General features: G+C 39.5%; 1 protein-coding gene and 1 long non-coding RNA gene across 10 annotated transcripts in view; both read right to left on the reverse strand.

Annotated features, from left to right (window-relative positions):
• Positions 1–17,019, reverse strand: part of LOC108143115 (polypyrimidine tract-binding protein 1) — a 143,653-nt gene that overhangs the window by 75,417 nt on the left and 51,217 nt on the right. The window contains exon 1 of one of the 8 annotated variants that reach the window (XM_017267340.2): positions 1,273–1,664. The exons of 6 other annotated variants lie outside the window; for them this stretch is intronic. In XM_017267340.2, coding sequence (XP_017122829.1) covers positions 1,273–1,275 — 3 coding nt within the window. In that variant the 5' untranslated portion in view covers positions 1,276–1,664. Of the gene's footprint in view, positions 1–1,272; positions 1,665–17,019 lie in introns of those variants that run through there. One more of the 8 variants, XM_041709030.1, reaches the window with a different exon arrangement.
• Positions 1,593–5,465, reverse strand: LOC121467536. Of its 2 annotated transcripts, none has more exons than XR_005977593.1 (3): positions 4,652–5,461; positions 3,528–3,676; positions 1,593–1,677 (listed from the first exon to the last, which is right to left on the reverse strand). It is a non-coding gene; the product is annotated as an uncharacterized LOC121467536 (long non-coding RNA). The 2 variants fall into 2 exon arrangements; XR_005977592.1 differs by lacking the exon at positions 1,593–1,677 and adding an exon at positions 1,772–3,245 and having other exon boundaries at positions 4,652–5,465.

Consider the following 17,019-nt stretch of genomic DNA (forward strand, 5'->3'; position numbering starts at 1 on the left):
AGTGAAACTGCTGCTGCAGTTGCTGCTGGTGTTGCACTTGCGCCTGGTGGAATACGGCCGCCTGTTGCTGATGCTGCTGCTGATGTTGGTGTTGCTGCTGCTGGTGCACCTGCATGGCCTGATAAGCGGCTGCGGCTGCTACCGGGTGCTGCGGATGCTGATGCGGATGTGGATGCGTGGACGGCGGTGCGTGCAACAATTGCATTTGCTGTGCGTGGTGGGTTCAGAATATTTGTTGTATTTGGTTTTTGGCGAGGGTTTTGTTTTATTTTGGTTTCAGTTTGGTTTTTGAATTGGTTTTTTCTGTTTTTATCGTTAAAATATAAAACAAATACAACAAACTTAAAAGTGTATGCTGATTGGGCTGGACCCTTTCGACATTATCCGTTTGAAATTATAATCCGTGTTTTGGGGGGCTGGAGGAAAAGAGTCGGCTACAGGAGGGTTAAGATATAGACAGAGTATTCAGGTGAGAGAGATAGGAATAGCAGTGAGAGTTTAGCGAGCGCTACCAGTAAATAGTGGATAGGTAATCTACAATTAGAACATTAGAGAGGCAGAGAGGCAGAGAAAGACTGGTACAGGGAAAGTAATAGAGAAACAGACGGAAGCAGTAGCACAAAGATTTGTCCAACTTCAAGAGATCTAAGCCCGCTCAAAACTTGGTCACTTGGAAGAACAGCTTAAGCGAAGAAACGTGAAAGTTTTTGTGGCCAAATCATAAGTCGGGCATCAGCTTCGATTAATTAGATTTTAATGTCAATGGCTGGGTTAGCAACACAACCCAAAAAAAAACTATATACACGACCGAAAAAGCAGGTGTAAAATAAGCATTAAAACTAAAAACTAGTTCCCAAAGCAATCAAAAAACTTAAAATTAAATAAATTTATGCTAAGGTATATACAACTTAGAAATAAAGAAACCCATTGACATTAAAATCGCCCAAAATATAGTTCATATGCGGTTAGCAGTATAGATTAATCATGGCGGAAAGAGGTAACCAAAAAAAAAATATTAAGGAATATAGAATGCTTTTTGCATAGTAAACTGTACAAGTTTCTTATATATTTTTAGTTAAGAAGTAATCATAGCATTTTTGTTTTTTGTTTTTATCAAGAAATACAGATTTCCTGATTTTGATTTCGAATCTATTTTCTTATGGTTCAGGTGTAATTAAAGGGTCTCTAGATTTTTGCTTTATTTCTTGGGCTTACAAGTTCGGATACGGTAGTTGGTAATTTGATTAGGATCGGTCTCTGGGCGGAGCTTACCATGATTAAATCTTGTATAGAGGAGGACTCAGCCGAATCGGATGCGACGATCTCTTTTTTTACCGTTGCTGGTGCTCCTGCCACTGATGAAGTGGACGGCGGTGTGGGCTTAGCCGGGGCGTTAGCGGCTAGCGACGCTTGAGAGCTGCTGCTGATACTGAGCGCTGCAATCGCTGCTGACGCCGTGGTTTCTGTTAACGCGGCAATGATGACAGTTTTATTGGCAACAAATGTTGGTTGAAATATACTCCTCTTCTGTTTTAAGCACTTGGTTGTTTTCGAGAGTATATTTTTTGACGCGTTTCGAGTGTTAGATTTTCGTTTTTTGGTATTTTCTTGACGGGTTTTGAGATTGGGGAAATTGCAAAGGGTTGGTTGGTTTTCGTGGTTTGGTGAATATGTGAACTATTATAATATAATGCCAATTGAATTAGTTTTCGATGTTCGCTATGCCAATGGTGTGACGTAAAGTTTTACGCAAATTGTTGCTACAATTAGTCGACGGAAAAAAACTGCTAATACGACTACGACTACTGAGTTTAATCTTATTTTGAGCGTATTTTAAGTGTTTTTTTAAAAATGTTAATATGCTAATGCTAATATATCACTACTGTGGTTGGGTAATAGATATTTGGGTTGTGTTTAGATATTTGAAAACCGTTTGAGGATTGTTTAAAGTTCTGATTGATTGCAAATTGATTGTAGATTGTAAAGACCGCTTCGATTGATTGATTGATTGATTGATTAAGCCTCGAAGTTTCTAGAGGAAAGAGGTTCTCTTAGAGATTGTCATAGAATAGAGGTTCGATTATGAATCTGTAAAGTGCCAAAGCTAGCAAAAGTTCTTTATAAATATATGCTGTAGAGAATATGTATATATATCCTATATTACGCACGAAGGCGGTTTATCTGATGTGTATATGAAATACGCTAATTTCGTGTGATTGTCAAAACGCGATTTCTTGTCGGTCGAGGCATTGATTAGACCCGGCGATCCCACTTTAACGCTACTCCCTTACAAACGTTAACCCCTTACTGTATGCTAGAGACAAAGCTAGGAAAACTCTTGCTGTGGTTACATAAAAATGTTGATTGAGAACGATTGAGAGGGGGTCTCTGATTGACGCTGCTTGCTTAAGAATTACAAATTGACTCTGCCTACAACCGATATTAAATCGGTATGCAAGGAAAGGTATTTCGATTTTCAAATTGGCTACTTTATTTCATTTGACGGTTATTCTGGATATTAATGGATTATATCTGCAGCCTTTTTCGATTGCCTTTCAATTGTTTATTGCCGACCATTGATTCTGATATGTTGCTATTTAACGGTTTTATTTCTCTTCTTGTAAATATTTATATTTAATTTTCAATTTAACAACCTTTGCATACTCTCGCGGCTACCTTCGACCTTCCTGGCTATCACCTTTATTTTTTCCTCGCTCTTTCTGACTTTCCCTTTGTGGTCACCTTTGTTAATTGATTTCCCACTTTATTTCTGCGTGCAAATTCGTCTTTAAATTACGCTCAAAACTAACAACCGAACATACAAATATATAAATATATAAATTTCTTTAAAATCATCAATTTATTCGCGTTTGTCTCAACAGGATCTCGATTTTTGTAAATATCTCTTTCGTACATATACTAGTTCAAAAATATAATTTAAAATACTGTTATGTACCGACTGAAATTCTTTTGATTTAGCAACAATTCTTGCGTGTTTCTTTTTTTGTGCCTTTCCGTATGGTTTTATTTTGTTTTTATTTTGATTTCTGTTTTGATTTTTAATGGTTTCTTTTCAGTAATGCTTTGATGGCTGATGGGTTTTGGGCAGAGCGGGTCTTGGAGGGGGATCGGTTTGGGCTTAGAAAAATACCAGGGAATTCGTTTGGATTTTTGTTGCTTTTAGCTCTGGATTTATTTCATTTATGATGGGTTTGGTCCTGCATTTCTTTGTAGGTTTCTAATTGCTGGTCAAGAGATGGCAGAACTCGTGTGATTACTTTCTTGCGATGCAAACGGTGGGAGCCAAAGTTGAACTCAAACAAGTAAAATAAATGAAATTTGGAATTTTTACTTTCTTACATTTTCTTGCCAATTCAAAGCCAAACGTGAAACTCAAAAAAAAAATAGAAAATCAGATATATGGAGTAAAAATCAAATAAAAAACGAGTAAAAGCTTTGCACACAATAATAAACAAGAAAATTAGACACAATGGGCATAAATGTTTAATAATAATTAGCTTTATTACCAATTAAGTGTCGAGTCAGAGTTGTTGAAGTTGGATGGGAAGTCAAGTTTTTGTTATAAGTTTTTTTGTGGGGGATCTCTTGATTTTATTTTAAATCAATATTTTTTTTAGGTTTTATTGCTGTTGTTGCTTTTCTTGTAATTATGGCTCTGGAACAAAGGCAAAAAATTCATGGAATATTTTGAATATTTTGTGCTCTTCTGTGCGCTTCAAGTGTGTAATTTAACTTTTTTCGCGAGGTATTCTTTACCATATTTTTGTGAGTTATAAAAAAACACGTTTTGTGCCGGAGATTGGAGCGAAAGCCCCTGAACCTCTCTCTCTCTTTATTCTCCAGGTTTTGATTAACACGCACGAAATTTCTTTAACTTTACCGGTTTGTTGTGCCTCTGTTGTTCTTGTTGTTGAGTCACACATTGGCCCGCTGCAAAGCAGGTAAGAGAGTTCAAGCCCGTCAAAAGCCGCGTGGGCCGCCCTCGCACACCACCGACGTGTAATTGCAACAATAAAAATAAACTACGGGAATTATTTGGATGCGTACTTAGTACACGCCAACAGCGGCAGCGACAAGTGGCCAAGAGTCTATGCTGGCTGGCTGGCTGTCTGTCTGTGTGCGGCCTATTGGAACGCACGCCATAAGGTTTTATGGCCAGAAGTCGACTCGAATCAGAGTTAACTGAGGAAGACTACGTCTGCGTTTTTGCCTGATATTTTGTTTTTTCGTCTTTCTTTTTCGGTTTTGTTTCGTGTTTTTTGCCTTTATTGTGAGCCCGAAAACACAAAAACGTGTTTCTTTGTTGGCGGGGCTCTTGGCTTTGCCGGCACTGGAATTTCTTCGCCTATGTCTGGCTTAAATGCAGAGAAGAGAACAGGAGCGAGAGACGCAAAGACTGATGATGGATCAGAACTCAGAACTTGTTGTTGCCAAAGCCTAAAGCCTATAAAAAGTATCGTCGGACCAAGAACTTGAGAGCGGCTCTCGAACAACGAACTTTTGCCAGCAGTTCTGTATTTGCTTTGCTCGTTCTTCGCTTATTGTTAAATTATTACTTTTGAGCGCACAAAATATTCTTTTTTTTTTGTTCTGTTGTGTTCTTGCTGTTTTTAATTTTTCATATTCTTACATTTCAGAGAACGGAAGGTGCGGTAGAGACACTGAGTTTTTGTGGTTGTATATTGATTTACACGCGCAAAATGTGAAAACACTACGAAGCCGGAAGTCGATTCGATTTTACTTTTCAATTTGTGATGGTGAAGCTTCGATTATAAAATTCTCGGGGACTGGACCTAGAGTGATGTGATCTGTTCAAGTCGGACACTGGATGCGAACTGCGCGTGTTATTTTCTTTTTATTATTATCCGCGTGCTGTGTGCTAGGCGTTGTTGCTGCTGTTGCGGCTGTTTTCGATTTGAACCCAACTTTGATTTGGATATTGAAATTCGTGAGTGAGTGGAGTGAAAAGTGTGTGAGAGAGTGTTCTGGTGGCTCTTGCTGCTGCTGCTGATGGTTCTGCCGTGCTGTTGCTGCCGTGCTGTTGCTGCTGCTGATGTTGATACTAGCGGTGGAGGAGAGGATGTCGCTGTCGTTGGCGGAGGTGTGTGTCGGTGGTTGGTTTTAGGGCGCTGACGGCGACGGCGACTGCGACGCCAACTTTCGATGATGGCTGAACGGAGCCAGGAAAAAGAACGACACGGGCTACCGACCCTATGCTACTGCTGCTGTTATACTAAGTGATTTGATTCAATTCCTATAAAGAGCCAACGAGCTGAGAGGCGGACAGAGTTGGAACGGGTTAAAGCAAAGACTGTACGAAGACTGAAGTAAGAACGACTGGCATTCTAAGGTAATATACCTTTTTGTTTCGGAGTCGGACGGCGCTGCCGCAGTCGCTGCCGGAATTGAATCTGTTGCTGATGCGCCGGCAGCAGCAGCGGCAGAAGCGGCGCCGCTTGCTAACCAAAATAAAGCAACAGTGAGCCCAAGAACCGGACTCGGGCTCAAAGACCGAACGTGAACGAGACGAGCGGCCGCAAAACGAAGCGGGAAACGACCGTCGTGGGCAGCATTTCTCCTCTTGGCAGCGATGACTCCGAAAATATGCGGTATAAAAACGAGTCATCAGTAGTACACCTTTTGGGCCTTCTCCTGTTTGCAGTTCTCGCTCCCGCTCTTTTACCTCTGCTACCTGCCAGTGGACTTATCATACTTCATCCTCTAAGTGGATTTTTTACGGTGCGTAATTATCAAGTCTTTATTTTTGGCAGAACGCATTGAGCTCTTATAAAGATATACATTCATCTTTTTTCAGGGATAGTATAATTCTTTTCGTATAAGACTTTTGAGGATCGGAACTGGAGAATACAAACAGTTCGTGTCCATGCACCCGAAGGATGCCTCCCAGGCTCCCCCTTAGGTAGTTGTTGCTCTTGTAATCGCTATTGTTGCAGTAACATTACTGGCACACACACTTATGCACGCGGGCAGTACACACGCACACACACGAGTACTCCAACGTGAGACAGCAAATGCATGCGCCATGCGTGTGCGCCTCCAAATAACTAAAAGTGCAAACGAGAGGACAGCGTGTGCGAGCGAGAGATAGAGAGCCACAGCAGCGGCAAAAAAGGCAAAACGACGTCGGCAGCAAAATCAACGAGAAAATAATAATTGTTACACCTGCTTCGGAAATGTGGCAAAAGGGGGTGACACACACACCCCCACACAACCGAAGCTCGCTCGGTTTTCAGGTGAGCATTTGCCACCCCCGACAACGTAGTGGAAAGAACCGAATTGCGGAAAAGCGAAGCTCGGCCAAGGCTGACGAAGCAAAAGCGAACGGAGTAGCCGACCGAATTTTCCCGACCTCAACTAGCCGACGTGGACTCCGAACGTCGGCAAAGCGCATGACGCCAAGGTGCAAATTATGCGTAGGTATGCGGGATGTGTGGGTGTGTGAGTGCGCTTCCGGAGGTGTATGTGGGTGGGTGGCTCACCCCCAAAATGAGGGGAAATATCCGAAGCAGAATTTGTTGTAAGGGGTCGTGGAACTTACAGAATCCTGAGGGGCAGCCAACAACTGTTAAACGAAAGCTTTACTCCCGAGCTTTCTGGTAAAAATGGAAGCTATTTCCCAGATAAGCAGTTAACATTACCTTCAAATGTTTAGTTTTTTATACTTAATCGTTAAAGAAGCTCCTTGTGTTTTAACCGAAGAAAACATTTTTAAAAACCAAGCACCATGATAGGAGAATTCTTTTTATAATGTTCAATAATACTTTCTGAACGACAAAAAAACGAAAAGAAAAGGCCAACGTTAAAAATTGTCGAGCAATTCGCAAACGTAAAACACAAATGTAAACTTAAATAGTTTCAAGGCAAAACTTTGAAATAGGTTAAGTCTTCGGTACCTAAGAAAAAGTCAATATGAAAAATTGGTTAAAAAACTAGTATAAAGCCTAGTCTTCGTGTACACGCAGAAAAATGTAGTACAAAAATAATAGTACGGACGTACTTGTAAATCGAGAAAATATTTCTTACAAATTTAAGAACGAACGAGTACAGATTAAGTACGGATTCTACTTGATATTTATATATTAAAATGTTTTTTTTTAATATACAGAAAACGGTTTTTTCGCTTTAATCCTGCTTATAGTGTTTCTAAATAATTCTAGAACTGTTAAGAGCAGTAAACTCTATTTAAAACTATTAACTTAACAAGAAAACAAAAACTATTAATTTTAATTTTATTTTTGTTTTAATGAAATTTAAACCGTAATTCTGAAATATTTAGTCATTTCTATATGTCGAAGAACTAAAAAAAAAATTTAAAAACAGCAGTTATAATTTTTTTTCCGATTGTTCCTATGGGAGCTATATGTAGTATTTCGATTTTGATGAAATTTAAATAATATTCTGAATATATATATATATATATATATCGATATATAATATGAAATAATTAACCATTACTCTACTAAAAATAAAATTAAAAAACATCAAAGTTATAATTTGTATTTTTATTTATTTTCCGATTGTTCCTATGGGAGCTATATGCTATAGTCGTCCAATCCGGCTTGTTCCGACTTATATACTACTTGCAATAGAAAGACTACTTTTTGGAAAGTTTTATGCAGATAGCTTTAAAACTGAGGGACTAGTTTGCGAAGAAACGGACGGACATGGCTAGATCGACTCAGCTAGTCATGCTGATCAAGAATATATACTTTATAGGGTCGGAAACGTCTCCTTCACTGCATTGCAAACTTCTGACTGAAATTATAATTTTAAAAACTACAACACAAGCTTTTAAAGGTAACAAATGCCCACTTGGATATAGGGATCTGAAATTTAAAATTATATGTCCCGGAAGAATTTATTTTGATCACTTGGAAACGAAAAATGCAGTAAACTAGGCTGGTACAAACAAACGTGGTGTTGTTATTTTGTATCTAGTTAATTTCCGAATAAAAACAGCTTAGTTCGCTTAAATCCCAAAATGTAAAAACCTTGATCAACGGGGAAAAAAACTTCCTTTACAGCAAATATTTTAGTGCATCAATTAAAGAAAACCTTTGTTTCGGAGCGGATCGATAGCATTAGAAGGTAACGGTATGAGTTCGAACTAATAAAAAAACATTTTATTTATAGTACTCTTTGAGTATTTTTCATAAGAACCTTAAGTGAAACGAGGGATTTAGCTTTGTCAGCTGGTTGGTTCGGCATTTCGTAAGCCATTCTACTCCCCCTACCACACTTTTTGAGGAGAGTTAAAACCGACGACGAGCCAATGTCTGCGTGCATAAAAATCGCTTTGTTATTGTTGCAGGCGGCAGTTGTGGCAACAGCAAAAACAGGGACCATAACATCAAAATGGGCATCAGCGTCGTCATCGATGACGCCGATGAGAGCTTTGTAGTTGTAAACGGTTTATGGGATTTACGCGCAATTTGCTTGCCACTTTCATGGAACTACACTGGCAAAATCATATGATGAGGCTCAAAAGCGATTGCTGATAGGTAAGGTATATTATTAATATTACTTTTTTTCAATGTCGTTTAAGTAAAAGCCCAAAAGCTAACAAGTATGGTCTAAAAAAACGTAATTTAAACATATTTTATCTAAGTTAAAATTCTTAGCCGCGATTTGATTTTCGCCAGTGTACTTTTGGTTACTGCGAAGGGTAATGGGATGGGTCTAGGGATCGTGGGGCACATATAAAACAATATGCGTCCAATCTAAACCGGGCTCGTTAAATGAATTGCGTTTGTTTTCACCCCCTGCCCTTCCAAATTAGCTCGTGCTAGCCCCGATACCGTTGCTTTTGTAGTAACTGCTATATGTTGTTGAAAAACAACATAAAAAAGTGTAACGCAGCTTACCTGCACAGAGCATAAAAAAAGCGAGAGAGGAAAACAGACAATAAATTTGAAGATCTTATATTGACCAAGCTGTAAAAATTGGCTGCCAAGCTTTACATATAATTTCGATCAATTTGCTGAGCAATCTGAGACTAGGGTGGACGGAGGTTCTCCCTTGCACACCACTTATTGGCAACATTGTTGCAGCAACAAGTTGTCCAGGTACAGCCATCGCATCGAATACAAACACAAATAAAGCCGCATAGATTGCATTCTGTCTATGTGCAACTTGCAAGAGCGGCATGCCACTCCAGACACATGGCACATACATACATGCCTGTTGTAGCAGCTTATTTATGTGTGTTTGTCCGATGCAGTCGCATAATTCTGCTAGCAAAGTCGCCAGGATGTTGGCCCGAGGTGTGCGCAGGTGTGGAGAGGTAGCAGTTAGTCGAACGGCTCAGGCATGCAACAGGCAATGAATCTCAGCCTCGGCAGCCCTTTCGCTGAGCCGGGACTAGCTGCCAGAACCCAGCAAAAAGCAGCAACGAATGACCAACTATCAACAACCAGAAGAGCCCATAGATCCAAAATTGGAGGGGAAACAGCCAAGAAAACCAGCTCCCAGTGCCGTTGACTTGACAATTCAAGTGCAACAAACTGGCGCACCAAGACTGCACTGGCAACCCATGGGACATTTTGAGATAAGTAGTCGAAGCATTTAATACTCTAGCAGAAAAAAATATTTGTTTGTAGCTATGAAAGTTCAACTGCATGCATGTTTCTTAAAACATTAACTAAACACTTTAAATATCAAACCGAAGAGATATATTGAAATGGTAGACAGTTTATGTTATAAGAATAAAAGTGGTGCAACAATGCCAACAACAAAAGCACTTACGTTCTGGTTATAAACCAAAACAAGCAGAGCCGCAGACGACATTTAGCTGCGAATGGAGAGAAAAATGCGTTAGCAGCATTTACTAGTCCCAGTCGCAAACATAGTCCCAGAGTAAGACCAACTTAAATTTGCAGCTCCAGTCCGCTAAAGGAAGCCAACCGAATCTGGCGACCCACCAAGAGAATGGTGGAGTGGTAAAATGGCAGTATGAAGGAACGGGGGAAGATGGAGCCAAACCAGCCAACCAACAACAAAATGCACGAAACAGTCAACTTGCAATATTTTAATTCACTCGAATATTTCTCCAGCAGCAAGTATTCCTTTTTCTTGTTCTTCATTTTGTTAGTCTCTTGCTGTAGCCATTTCTATCTGTCCTCGGTCGACTGCTCGTTCGTATGCACTGAGAGGAAATTTTTGATCAATTAATCAATTTAAGCGTTATCGATAATGATAATAATGATTAAAAAAACTGTGTTGGTTTATAACAGAAACCATTTTGAATATTAAAAGAAAGGAAATTAAAGAAAAAATATATTAATACATTCAACTTTAATATTATTGCGTTTTTCCTGAGTGCAGCAAGTAGCAAAAACGGCAGAATTGCATGCAACTCGGCAAAGAAAAAGAAGGGATGCAGTTGTAGACAGGGAACGATGCAAGTTGCCAGTGCTCTTCCTCCTGGCTTCTTCTCCTCTTGGCTTTTTCTTGAGCTTAACTTGACTCACGGCATTCTTTTCCACTGCTGCTCTTGGCCATAAGTCGTCACTGGTATGTCGTCTCTGAGCTGTCCCGCCCCTATCCCCTCGACATATTGCACCGCCTATGGCAGCAGAATTATTGTTAGCCAAGGTTGTCGCTTGGTTATTATAACTCCAATAGGCTGCAGAGAAATGCAAATTAAGCAGTAGAATTCCTTTTCCTCTTAATATTTTTATATCTTGTGCATCTTCCAGAGCCGATTTGATCTTGTCATGGCATAATGGCTGGTCAAGAGCTAGTCCCTCCTTAAGTCTCTACAATATTCATTAGTTCAGTGGAGCAAACAACATTAGGTTTAAAAAAGGGGAACGCAACAGGCAAGTTACAGTTGCTTTTTGACTATGACTATTTGTCGTCTGAGCTACAAGCATTCCTCACACAGATTTGCAGCCCCAACAAAATGTTCTTACATCCTCTTATTTATTTGCCCACCCCATGAAGAATGTTTCTTCATGGCAACCTCATTTCTCTTATTGACCCACCCGTGACCCAAAGCAAATGCAGCAATGCTGTCGATTCTGAATCGGATTTCGACTTCCACACCAGGCTCAGACTCAAGCCAAAACCAATCCAATCTCCCATGGACGCCCTGCATCAGGCAGCAGTGAAACATTTTCAATAACGAAATTCCAGCTGAAAAGGGGCTTAAAAACAGCAACAGGCAAGGGAGCAAGCTGTTGAAAAATGTGGTCGAGAACAAAAGGTGCACCGAGAAAAATAATAAAAAAAATTAGCATATTTCCTAGTGGTTTATAGTTCAAACATAAATGGATTTATTTAACATTCTAATCAACCTACTTTAATTAAGTATGATTTAACTATACAATTACTATAAGCGAAATTGGATATTTCACTAAAACTATATATATGTATATATTTTACCAGTGCAGATACAGCGAACAGCGAATTTTCGAAGCGGTCGCAATTATATTGGGACCGCAAATGAAACAAGTTTGGCAACTTTGGCAACTTTGGCAACGACAGACAATTTGCGGCCCCATGGCGGAGAATCGGTGGAATCACAAGGAGGAATAACAGAGAACGAGAACCTTCATTGCATCAGCCACCACAACAGCTCCATCATCATCATCGGCGTGAGCAGCAGGCTGAGGATTTTTGCAAACTGCATTTCTGAGATTCCAGGCCCAGTATGTGAGCGTGGGTGGGGCGAAAAAAACCAGGATAACATTTTGCAATTGCATCAATCGAAGCGGGGCAGCCACGTCGTCCATTAGCACAAGTGCTTTGGCTATTATCGTCAGCCAGCGCGACGCTAATGGCGCGCAGAGAGCTCGTTATGACTTTCCAACGGGTCCCCGGCCAGGAGGTGACGCAGAAAGTCCTGGCCTGGCCGCGTAATGAAGCATAATCTCATTGTTACCACTTACAACCAATAAGGACAGCAACAAGCCATCCTCGCTAAGCGGATTGGGCCGAGAAACAACCCACTGAGCTCAAGAAGGCCAGCGTGGGCGACAACTACTTGGCATATCCTGGCACAGTGACTGACTGACTGAATGACCACTCGACCAACATAGCACCACCCACATCGAGTGGCACTTTTTAAGTTTATTTACCTCGCCACTTGCGTCGTCCTTTCCTAAGCCCTGAATCCTGATTCCTGGGTATTGATGTCGCCCGAGCTTTTCATTAGCGTGATTTGGGCAGAAAACCATTATGTTTGCCAGTTGAAAGAAGTATTTCCTTTTATTCCCTCATTCTCTTCTTGCCAAATTTTTTTTTGGATCGCCATCAAAAGCAAACTTGTTACATGCCTAATTTGAGCCAAGTGTAAACTGCACGACAAATGAATGGCGCTGAAAGCTAAGCAGATTTGAATTAACCACTAGAGAGTCCTTTCAAGAGATCCCACTTATGTCATGTTGGGTACGCTTCAAACTATTTGTGATTTAATTGTTATAATTATATCACCTACAACGGGTATTTTTAACAATAGCCCAAACCAAAAATAAATAAATAAATTAAAAAAAAAACACAAGAAAGGAAGCAAACTTCGGCAAGCCGAAGTTCATATACCCTTGCAGCTATTGCAAGAATTAAATATTTTTGAAAACATTAAAATTATGATTTACTTGCGTATATGTTTAAAAACATTGAAGCTATGATGATTTGCAGCTCTATTATTAGATAGTTATTTTATATATTTATATTATTTCTATGGGAGCTATATGATAAAGTCGTCCGATTTTGATGAAATTTAAACCGTAATTCTGAAATACTTAACCATTACTATATGTAAAAAAACGAATAGAAAAATTAAAAAACGGCATAGTAATAATTTTTTTTGTATTTTTTTCCGAAATTCAAACCGTAATTTAAAAACGGCAAAGTTATAATTTTCTTTTATTAATTTTTTCGATTGTTCCTATTGGAGCTATATGCTATAGTCGTCCGATCCGACTCCTTCCAACTTATATACTACCTGCAATAGAAAGACAACTTTTGGAAAAGTTTCATGCATATAGCTTTAAAACTGAGAGACTAGTTTGCGTTGAAACGGACGGACAGACGGACGGACAGACGGACATGGCTAGATCGTCTCGCCTAGTGATGCTGATCAAGAATATATATACTTTATAGGGTCGGAGATGTCTCCTTCACTGCGTTGCAAACTTCTGACTGAAATTATAATACCCTCTGCAAGGGTATAATAAAATATGGATTTTAAGTTTCTCTACATGAAAATATAAACACTCGTTCTGGTTCAAACATTATTTAAAACAAGAAAGAAAGCAAACTTTGGCAAGCCGAAGTTCATATACCCTTGTCATTAAAAAAAAATTAAAAAACAGCAGACTTATAATTTGTTTTCATTTTCTTTTTTTATTGTTCCTATGGGAGCTATATGATATAGTCTTCCGATCCAGTTCATTCCGACATATGAACTACATGCAATAGAAAGACAACTTTTCAAACTGAGAGACTAATAGCGTAGAAACGGACGGACGGACAGACGGGCATGGCTAGATCGCCTCTCCTAGTGACGCTGATCAAGAATATATATACTTTTGTAGGGTCGGAAATGTCTGCTTCACTGCGTTTCAAACTTCTGACTGAAATTATAATACTTTCTGCAAGGGTATACAAAATACAACTTGTTAGGTAAGAAAAGCCACAAAGAATTTTTTTACCTCTACCCTTAAGTGAATACAAAAACTACTATAATAAGGGCTAAGTACAAAAGCGGCACCTAAGCAAAAAAAAATGGAGTCAAAAGTCTGCTTCACTGCGTTTCAAACTTCTGACTGAAATCATAATACTTTCTGCGAGGGTATACAAAATACAACTTGTTAGGTAAGAAAAGCCACAAAGAAATTTTTTACCTCTACCCTTAAATGAACACAAAAACTACTATCATAAGGGCTAAGTACAAAAGCGGCACCTAAGCAAAAAAAAAAAAAAATTGAGTCAAAAGTCGTTGTAGAATATAATTTGGCAACTGAAATCAAGACAGTACCACAACGAAGTAGAAACGAGATAGGATGCAGAGGTATGCAAATAGAGGCAGTGCCAAGGAGAACACCGAACAATTGAAAATATACTACGCCGCATCTTCTGTTCTGGAGTTTACCTTTGGCGACCTTTGCGTTGCAGCGCAGAGAGAATCCCTGATTGAAAGGAATTATATGACCGAGACTATGGCTGCCTCCTTTCGGCTGCCTCTATGGCTGCCTCCTCTCGGTTTCACCGTTTAAATTGTGTTTTATAGCGCTGAGTTTTCTGCGAGTACATTTCAGAATTGGTTTAAATGAAACTACGGCTAATGAGCTGCAATGTTCAGAAAACTTTTGCCAGCGCCAAACAATGAATTTGAATGAAACTAAAAGCGAACCAGAGCCAATGGCCAGAAAGGCTTCAGCTTTAAGCCGCGCCAGCTAAAACACCAGAAGTAGATAAAGCCAGCCCAGCGGACAGACAACTAAAGCGAAGGCCAAGTCGCGATTTTGATATTATGTATCACTCAGAAGAAGAAGTCGGCGGAGAGATAATGAGGCCTACAAGGGCAGAAAAACCTATTAAAAGACGAATAATACCCTTGGAGAGAAGATCCTTTTTAAAATACAGATCTTAAAAAAATATAAGACTTGAACAAGATTGTGATATTTTGAGTTTTAGTCTTGACAAGGCCACTGTGTTCCTATGAAAAGCAAAGAAGCTGTCTAAAGCCAGTTTGGCAACTGCCGCTGCAATCATTTTTTACTCGATTTTTCTTTTGTTTATTTCAACGATAGCCCGCCATTTAAGGGCCTCAAGGCCAAGGTTTAACGAGCCAGCCAAAGACAAAAACAGAAAGAGAAAAGTCAACAGAAACTGATCGCAATCGAGCTAAATGGCGAGTGTGAGGCGAAGAGCTCTGGCTCAGTGCCTGCCACTGAGCCAAGCTCCAAGCTTCCAGCTCCGAAGCCCCAAGCACTTGGCACACAAACAGCGAAGCAACAGGAAGTAGTGGCGTGCCACACGATTTCATGCATAATAAATGCGCAACTGGTGTGCGAGGAAACCGGTTTAGGAAACGCAATGAAAGCGAGGCTACCTTTCAACTGTTATACCACAGGAGGGGCCGACTTGGCTATCAGAAAGCTCGAAGGGGTAGGGTCCATATGCTTGCCACCAGTCTGCGAAAGGACGAAGGGGAGTGGCTGTTAAGGCCACAGAGCTTTGGGCTGTTGGCTAACAGCAGTAGAAGAGTAGCATCAGCAGATGACTCGGCGAACAGTCGGTTAGCCAACGAGCGGAGATGCTGGGCCAACTTCCGGCGGCAAATCAGCCCAGCAGGCAGCACACCAACCACTGATGTGCGGATCAACTATCTACGCGTGCAGAGAACTCCGTTTATGTATACGTATAGGAAACAGAAAAATATGAATAAAAAATAAACCATTTTCCCCAACAGTAATATTTTTATACCCTTGCAGAGGGTATTATTTTTTCAGTCAGAAGTTTGCAACGCAGTGAAGGAGAAGTTTCCGACCCTATAAAGTATATATATTCTTGATCAGCATCATTAGGAGAGTCGATCTAGCCATGTCCGTCTGTCCGCCCGTCTGTCCGTTTCTACGCAAACTAGTCCCTCAGTTTTAAAGCCATCGGCATGAAACTTTCCCAAAAGTTGTCTTTCTATTGCAGGTAGTATATAAGTCGGACCGAGCCGGATCGGACGACTATATCATATAGCTCCCATAGGAACATTTATATTTTGTATTTTTTTTTAAGAAATTCTTTTTGATTATTTAATTATTTGACAGTTCAGAATTACGCTTTTAATTTTATTAAAATTTGAAAACCATATCATATAGCTGCCATAGGAACTCAAATTATTGAGCTGCAAATTTCATAGCTTCAATGCTTTTAAACATACACGCAAGTAAATCATCTCCTTTTCTTCTTCAATAATATTTAATTTTAGCAATAGCTGCAAGGGTATATAAACTTCGGCTTGCCGAAGTTTGCTTCCTTTCTTGTTTTTATAATGTTGGCATTTTTTGCCTTTGAAATGTATTACAGTAAATACAACCCATATTTTCTGACAACAAACATACACGCTTAAATTGAAAAAAGTTGAATGTATACATTTAATTTTAAGAACTGCATTGTTGCCAGACATTTTTCTCCAGTGTGGAGATTTCTGATTAGCTGGATATTTAAATGGCCTCGCAAGAATGCAGATACCAAGAGCCACTTGCGACCGTCTGGGCCAAGAGCAGCTTTCATGACCAATAGACAAGAGCCGCTAGACAAGTATAACTTCTCACGGCTCCCAAGACCGGGAAGAGTGCGTTGACCACTTTGGCCCCACAAAAAAAAAAACTTACTCGACTGATGACTGATCGTTGTTGGCCATGAGAAAAGTTACAACACTTGTTGTCGCGTCGCATAGCGTAACATATCTCATGTATTGCAACTAAATTTGTAACAAAAATCGCAGACAAAAAGCCATGCTGTAAATATGTCAAGCAAACTGTTTAGAAATCGCGGTTTTATCAGTGTCTGCTGTCTGCAGATGAGAAATAGTGTGTTTTTCCTGAGAGAGTGACTTTGTGAAAAATAATAGATAAATGCAAAACTATGAAAAGGATAACTATTTATTTTCAATATATATTTTGTTCCTCACATTAATAGTAAGAAATAATATTATTTAATGAGTGTTTTTAAATATACCAACCAACATGAAACTAATTAACTTGCCTGACGACTACTAAATTAATTTTTAAATAAATTTAATAAAGTATGCAAAAAAAAATCAAGAACGATAAGAGTTACTCCGTCAACCAATTTCAAAATAAAATGTTAGTCGAAAGTTACTGCTATCAATGCCAACTAATTATTGGCGTGTCGATGAAAATAAATAAAATACAACCTCCCAATTACTGAGCTCAAACAAAGTAATGCGTGGCGTGGAATAACTAGAATAAATACTTTCTACTTTCGTACGGACTCGGCTAGATCAAAGCG

This window comes from Drosophila elegans, unplaced genomic scaffold (genome assembly GCF_018152505.1).
Source record: "Drosophila elegans isolate 14027-0461.03 unplaced genomic scaffold, ASM1815250v1 contig_468, whole genome shotgun sequence".
Lineage (NCBI taxonomy): Eukaryota > Metazoa > Arthropoda > Insecta > Diptera > Drosophilidae > Drosophila > Drosophila elegans.